At 40.1% G+C, this 7,627-nt stretch overlaps 1 protein-coding gene across 1 annotated transcript; it reads left to right on the forward strand.

Annotated features, from left to right (window-relative positions):
- The first annotated feature begins 54 nt into the window (after positions 1–54).
- Hcs (holocarboxylase synthetase-like protein) lies at positions 55–5,208 on the forward strand. Its single transcript, XM_022837504.2, has one exon. It carries the CDS (start codon positions 514–516, stop codon positions 1,981–1,983), a length of 1,470 nt encoding a protein of 489 aa, XP_022693239.1. The 5' UTR covers positions 55–513; the 3' UTR covers positions 1,984–5,208.
- The last annotated feature ends 2,419 nt before the right edge of the window (positions 5,209–7,627 follow it).

The raw sequence follows: 7,627 nt of genomic DNA on the forward strand, positions 1-7,627 counted from the left end.
GTGTCTGTTTTGTTTAACGCGCTTATTTGTGCTGGTTCTCTCTAACCTGTTAGAACAGAAGCTAACTGGGTATATTATTTACGCATATTTCTACTGCTGCGGCGCAGCTTTTTTCGTTCCGGGTGCTGCTGACCGGTACGTTACGACAAACCGTGAAATGATTGGATTAGCGCAGTGAGTGTTTTGCTGATACGTCCTCGTGTTTGCTATGAGTGTGAGTGTGCTACGTCACTGATACTTTAGAGGTGACGCTTTATTCAATAGAAAGCTCCTTCTAATCATAATAACCCTCTCCGTATGAGAAAGTTGCAACGGCTGGATTGGTGTGTAACCTCAAGCTACGACAAATAAGTCGGCCAGAAACGATATCAATAACAAGCATCCGCCACTCATCGATTAACGAATGGAATCGTGCCGGTAGATCGTTACTCTTCCTCTAGGGGATACTTATCGAGAAGTGGTAGCCGTAGACCGTAGACCGTTGTTGTGTAGACTAGAACAGTCGGGACGCTAATGTTTTTAGCACCCGTAGCTAGACGCGTGCTAATCGAAGCTCAACAGCAGATAACTTTCAGATGTCTTAAGCCTTTAAAATCGACTGTGCGTAGCCCGATCTATGTAGCAATTACGGGTGACAGTGCCCCGTTAGACCACAGGAATTCGCTCATGTTGAAACCACCACATATTTTGGTATTCGGTCAGGATGACGCTGAATGGAAAAAGCGTATTGAGAATATCATAGACCCGGATCTGTATCTAGTCTATACGATGACTGTGCAAGAGCTACAGTCACCGGCGTGGATTCGTAATTGTCGTTTACTCTGGCTAAGCCAAATTCAGCCAGAAGAATGGCCGGAAGCGATGAAAGCTAATCTAGAAAACTACTTCCTGACAGGTGGAGCTATTGCGGGTGGAGATCTAGCGCTGGTAAACACAGATTTGCTAGCTAAAGCTGTTCACGTGGAGACGGACGACGATTCGGCGCTTCGTGAATATTTCGAGGGTCTAGGAATTTTGTGCGACCAAACGGACAAGTCGATTTCGAAGACCGAAGGTTACCTCATGACAGACAAACAGGTTGACTCGTTTTTTAATGGCAAACTTGCCGATGAGGAATTCCGGATCTCGGACGATGAGCCGATTAATGATAAGTTTACTCCGATCCGGTTGGGCCATCCGGACCGCTCGAAGTTCAACACGGAGAAATATTTTCAGTATTTGCGGACGCGCGAAATAGGTCGAACAATTCTCTACACCGAGAATGTGTCGACGACGATGTCAACGATCCGCACAATCGATTCGGTCCATGGTGCGGTGGCCGTGGCCACACGCCAGATTCGTCCTGTAGCCCGCGGGCGAAATTCGTGGATTAGCCCTCGCGGATGCGCCATGTATAGTGTCGTATTACATTTATCGCAGATGGATCGTATCGCCCAAAGAATGTCGTTCCTTCAACACCTGGCAGCGCTGAGCATTGTTCGGGCCATTCGATCTATTTACCCATACCTTGAAATTGCCATTAAGTGGCCAAATGACGTATACTTCAAACGCGATGTAAAAATTGCCGGAATCCTGTCGACTTGCACTATGAAATCAACGGGCGAATATTACAACTACTTCGGTTGCGGAGTCAATATCAGCAACTCGAAGCCGCTCACGTGTGTCAACGATTTGGCAAACAGCCAGGAACTTACAGTGGAACAATTCATCGCGGTAAAGTTAACTCAGTTCGAGAGGCTGTTGGATCTCTACGAAAAAGACCCATCAAAAGTTCTTGAGGAGTATCACGCCAATTGGCTACACACGGACGAAGAAGTCATCGTGGAGGCAGTCAATTCCCGGGCTACCATACGTTGCGTCGATGAGGACGGTTTCCTGCTGGCGGAGAAACCTGATGGCGAAATGCTGCGCCTGCAGCCCGACGGTAACTCGTTCGATGCTATGAAAGGCCTTATTACCATCAAGCAGAGGCGGGAATCATAGCCACTTCATATGGCACAATATGCAACAGTGATGGTTTTATGAAAAAAATTGTTTGGTATTTGAACAGCTTTTTATTGGTCACAATTTTAACAGAAGTTGTATTTGTTTGTTGTTCAAGAACGGTGCAGTATTTTTCAACAGTGTCCGAACGAGTGTCCAAACAACAGTGCCTGTTTGATAATTGAATGAGTACGATATAGGTAGCCAAGGGAAATGTTTGTTTGCTCATCATAATGTGACCATGACTATCAGAGCACTGAAGTCGCACATAACTCTGCCACTAACTCGTATTAGAAGTTGATTTTGGCGGAATAAATAGACCACTCTATGTTCGTCCGATTTTACTGTTGGCTACATGTACGGTTCACGATATATTGATCATCGTTTGTCTAACAGGAATTAGTTCTTGGCTCAAAATGTATGATCTCAAAGAGTGTTCCTAACGACGTTTATTAGACTTCCGATCAAATGAAACCCTTCTGTTTATTTACCCTTATGCAGGATAAAATATTTTATAAAGTTGTTATGAGGTTGACATAACTGGCACTTAAAAGATCAGCTCTTCTCGATCGTGGCAGAAATTTAAGTGACAGTGTTCGCTTTATAAACGAGTGTTTCGTCTAATACTCGTACGGATTATTGATTGTAATTTTTAGCCGTGTGTCGGACTATTTCAACAACTACAATTAAGCAGTGAAGTTTTTCATTCAGTACTATTCTACATGCTATTTTTGAGGAAAGAGCTGCACTAGGAAAAGATCGTGACCTCGAAATATTTCTAAACCACGGGGATGCATTCGACAGACCCAAATTAAACACATAAAAATTCAGTTACTATATCTGATAGGCACGGCTTGAGATAGACTATAGCTAAATTGTAGAACAACAATATTATGCAGATTCTGTTGTAGATTAACAACTGGTTTTTTGGTTTTAGTTATTTTTCCATCAGGCCGTGAATGATATTACACTTCAGATTGCATTCTATGTTCTTGCAGGACTTTTACGCCACCGTCGAAGACATTGTAGCCGAAATGCAGGCGAATTAAGTACACTTAGATATCATATATGAAGTATAATTAATTGCAGTGGAAGTTAGGCGAGAACCTTGGTCGTTAGCTTTTTCAAAATCCGTTTATATTTGTTTCACCATTCATTTAGGATCTTCATATATATATTTTTTTTAATACAAGTGTCGATTCTTGAATAAACAAGTAAATTGGTTTGTTTATTATTATTATTATGGTGAATTTATACTCTAGGAAATTAGTCGGATAGGGGTGCGGTCGTGGCAACAAAAACAACGAAACGATTTGAGTAGATAGCAGTGTGCAGGTGCATCTTATGCTGGCTGGTACACAACAAATAGTGAGTTTTTATATAACTCACCACAACTGCCGCCTTCGTGATAACTCTCTTGGAAAATCTAGTCCATATTAAACATTGTTTGTAAATGAAATAGAACAATATTACTCAAAAGTAAAAGAACGCAAATCGGACCAGTTGTAACATTGGCGCGTGTGCTCCTCAGGCTTTCGAAAAGGCGTCTTTAGCGCCTTCATACGCTCTCAGCGCTTTCATACGGTCTTCATAGTAGTCGTAAATGACTTTAGGCATCAATTCTTCGTTGCAATTTACTTAGCAGGTGTCGGTGGAAATACACCACCAACGCGGAAGCCGGGCCTCGGGATGTGCATCAGATGTCAACATATTACCTGTCCAATGCGAAATCAGTCCTGTTTTCTGTCCGTGATGAGCAGTAAAAACGCTTGAGGGATGTGGTACCCGTTAAAAGGAGTCGAATAGGAACAAACAGAATGGTAGGGGTCTTTTTTGCGCGAATACGCGTAGTGCTACCTTCTGCAGCTTTTATCCATTATATATATATCGACCCCAGACTGTTACGTTGATTGAAAAGTTGCATCAGCAAAAATCGTTTGGTCAACCACTTTGGAATTTATGTAGGAGCACGGCATAAATGCATGTATATTAGCGTATAATCTCTAACCATAGTGTGGTTAGACGCTACAATGAAAAGTTGAACTTATAGACTTTCTCAACCTCCCAGCGCCAGTACTCCCGTTAAAGGCATATTTTCGTGGTTTGGTGAAGATCATTTTGTACCATGATTTAGTAAAAATATGATTTCGTCTCAAACTCGGGGGAGTAAAATAATGGATAGTTTTTTTTCTTCCTGTTGCAATAATGATTGCTTCATTAACAGACATTGTAATGGCAAAGGTGTTTTACAATATGTTTATGTCGAGAGTCTGTTCCTTTTTCTGGCACAATTACCTGGTTTAGCCCTGTCCTACTCGGAGCGTTCCTCGATCCCATTTCTTCATTAATTTCGGCCCAAGTCTCTGCCCAATATTAGACTGTAACAAGCGAATCCGGCAGACTTTATTAGTAACTCCTGAGATACGCACCGCTAGGAGACAACATTCATGTGGCAAGCATAGCTGCGAAAAGCCGACGGAGCGCTAGAAAAAGCGTGCAAAAGTAAAATACACTAACAGGTATAAGATCTTAATTCAAAAGGTATTAAATTCCGCCGGATTCACCTACAACAGCGTAACATCTGTTTGTTATCCGTTCCAGAATCCATTGGTTGTCTGGTACAAGTCTTTTCTTATTCATGAAGCATTATCCCTGGTTCCATTTGCTAGTGCATAGCGGTTTGGGCTTTTTGTTAAAATTGTTTTATAGGACTATCTCAGATTATCTAAAACGATGTAATTGTTGCATGATAAATATAAATATGTACTCTGTTGATTATAATATTTGAATATCCATGCGCAAGCCCTAACTTTACAGCGCCCTAAGCTAGGAACAATGTTCAATGTCCCCTCAGATTCATAAGACCTGAAGACCTGCTAATCCTAACTTACAATGTCATATCTCTCATCACAAATATCAGTTACAAAAGCATGGCCAGATTATCAATTACCCGCTGGACTCAACCATGAAACTATTTCTAAATAAAATGAATTTAAATACCTGTAATGATCTATCTCATACTTAGTGAATGATCCGCCTCCTTAATATCTCTAGCAACCTTCAATATTGTACTAACGATTGTAATTAAAGCTATCAATTCATTAGAGTAAGCCTATGTAGGTTTGATGCGTACATTTAAATGCTTGTCGACGATTACTGCACCTAGCTGTGGTTCCTGAGCATAGAATGTACATTAGAATAAAAAATATACCACTTGAAAAATGCTATATTGTATTATTATTGCGTAATATATTCATACAATTATTTTATAAATCTCACTTTACTATTAAAACTCCGTGCTCAACTCGTATTTTCGCCACATATCCGCTTTACATAAACAGTCTGCTTATTTTCCTCTTTTCATAACTAGTGTGTCGTAGAATAATTAATGATGATAATAACATAACGCTCCAAAACCCAAAAAGTGTTCATAGACAAAATAATCGTTCATAAATTTTAAAAGTGGGTACCTTACCGATATTAGGTGACAGTTACTGTGTCCGCGGAGGAACAATAATGCATTCAGGTTGGCCAACATTTCAGTCAGTTCTTTGGCCTGTCAGTTGTGACCAAAAACAAATACATTACAATAGCAACGAGATATTGTCTCAACTTGGAAGTTCTTTTTTGAAGGCAGCCGTGAGTTTAATATTTTGAGGCATCGGAAGAAAGCAGTTACAATATAAGTAGGCTTTTAATTTGCTAATCAATACAAATCACATTAATAAACGACACACGTAGCCCAAATGCAGATTACACTTTTTCAACGGCTGTAGTAATAGGTTCTGATATCGTTAATGTTGTGTGAAGAGTTATGGCTACTATAATAAATATTTAAGCAAATCTATATATAGCAATAATACCAGCTAAATCGGCATCGATTTGTTTTGGGAGATGTTATAATCGTTTCGGGTTTTAATCCGTAAAACCCCTTAGCGTTGCTTCAAAAAGATGGCTCGCAGCACATTCAACCTCGGTTTCCAACTTAAGATTACTTGCATGTTTCTGGGTGCAGTAGGCACACACGTTACCACCCCATTCGGACGGATACGGTTCATATGAACTATCCGTACTGACAAATGGTCTTGTGTCCATTAATATGTGCTCCTCGCTTGTCTCCACACGTAAACATATAAATGTACGCACACCCACATCTGTAATGGTTTGCATAGTGTTACAGGTTCTAGGTATTCCACGTTCGTACATGACAGAATACGTTCCATTTTCAAATACAGCTATTTCGAAATGCAGTATTATTGGGAGAAGAGCTAATGTCTTACCTACAAATAGTTGGAAGAAACCAGCTACTGGTTTCAATGCCTAACCTTGTTTAATTAGACAAGGATTATTATTGACAGTTGAGCTTCGACCATTTTGCGAGCAGTCTCTGTAAGAAAAAAGGGAAGACAGCGCTACCCTAAAGGCATTCTGTAAGTGACGGGTCTGTCATGAAAATAGGCTGGAGATTTATACATTATCAATTACACCAAAATGTGACGTACAATTTCCATCATGAACTCAAGTTTGTTGACTGCTAGCAGAACAGTATGTGGATGCGTTCCCAAGTGGTCGATCATCTTTTTGGAAGCTCAGGTATTGCGTTCTGCAAGCCAACACAGCTGTGTTTTTGCGCCGTATGGTCTTCTCGCGTTGCAACAGACAATTTGTGCTACAGGAAAAACATGGCACGTGTGTCGTTATAAACATATTCGATGTTAACTAGATGCCCGTAAGATACCGTATAATCATCAGATAAATGATATAAAAAATAAAAAATACATATAGTTTAACGTACAAAATACATATAACACTGACAGGTACGTAGTGACTATATTTTACCTTATATATCATAATGCTGTTTACATCGAATATTAATAATAATTCTTTTAATATTTTTATTCTATATGCATATAACGTGCTGCTAAGTATGTTACTCTGTCTTGTGCATCCAATGCTTCCCGTCTTCTAAGAAGCCTCATATGAAAAATACGGACAAGCTTTTTCGGCCCAGGCGAATAAATCGCGAGAAAAACCTTATCACCGTCCGCCATCATAACGTCATGTCGTCGCGCTTTCATCGCCTACTTCGCTCCCGAAGTACCATTATCTCTACAAAACAAGCACGCTCTCGTATCAGGCAGCTCGCATTGGCTTGCCACCAAACGCAGACGATGTATACTCTTGTCACTTTTATGTGATTATTTTTCACTACCATCGCTATAATATCCATACTATAATGTGCGTTGTTATAGTAAAGCGTTTTGTTATGTGTCTGTGTTTTTGAGAGATTCACAGTGTGAACAGGGACTATGAACGTATTACATTATAGTCACAAGCAAGCGAGATTTTAATATGTCGTTTTATGTGACGTATACATAATGCCAGAAAGACGCTAAGACAGAAGGGGCTTTTCTGCGCTGTTACCATTTTTGCTGTTACTATGACAACTGTTACGATTCTCAAGTGACGGCTAAACATGCGCACATCGTGTATAGGTAACAAAATTATGAGGGTTGATATCTTGTGAAGGCCAGCTTATTTCTCTTCCTTTGAAGTAGAACTACGGTAGTGTTTGTAGTATACATGAATGTTTTCATCTCATTCTTCCATAGACTTTTCCTTGGATACATACATATATACATAT

Source organism: Varroa jacobsoni, unplaced genomic scaffold, assembly GCF_002532875.2.
Source record: "Varroa jacobsoni isolate VJ856 unplaced genomic scaffold, vjacob_1.0 scaffold_8, whole genome shotgun sequence".
Lineage (NCBI taxonomy): Eukaryota > Metazoa > Arthropoda > Arachnida > Mesostigmata > Varroidae > Varroa > Varroa jacobsoni.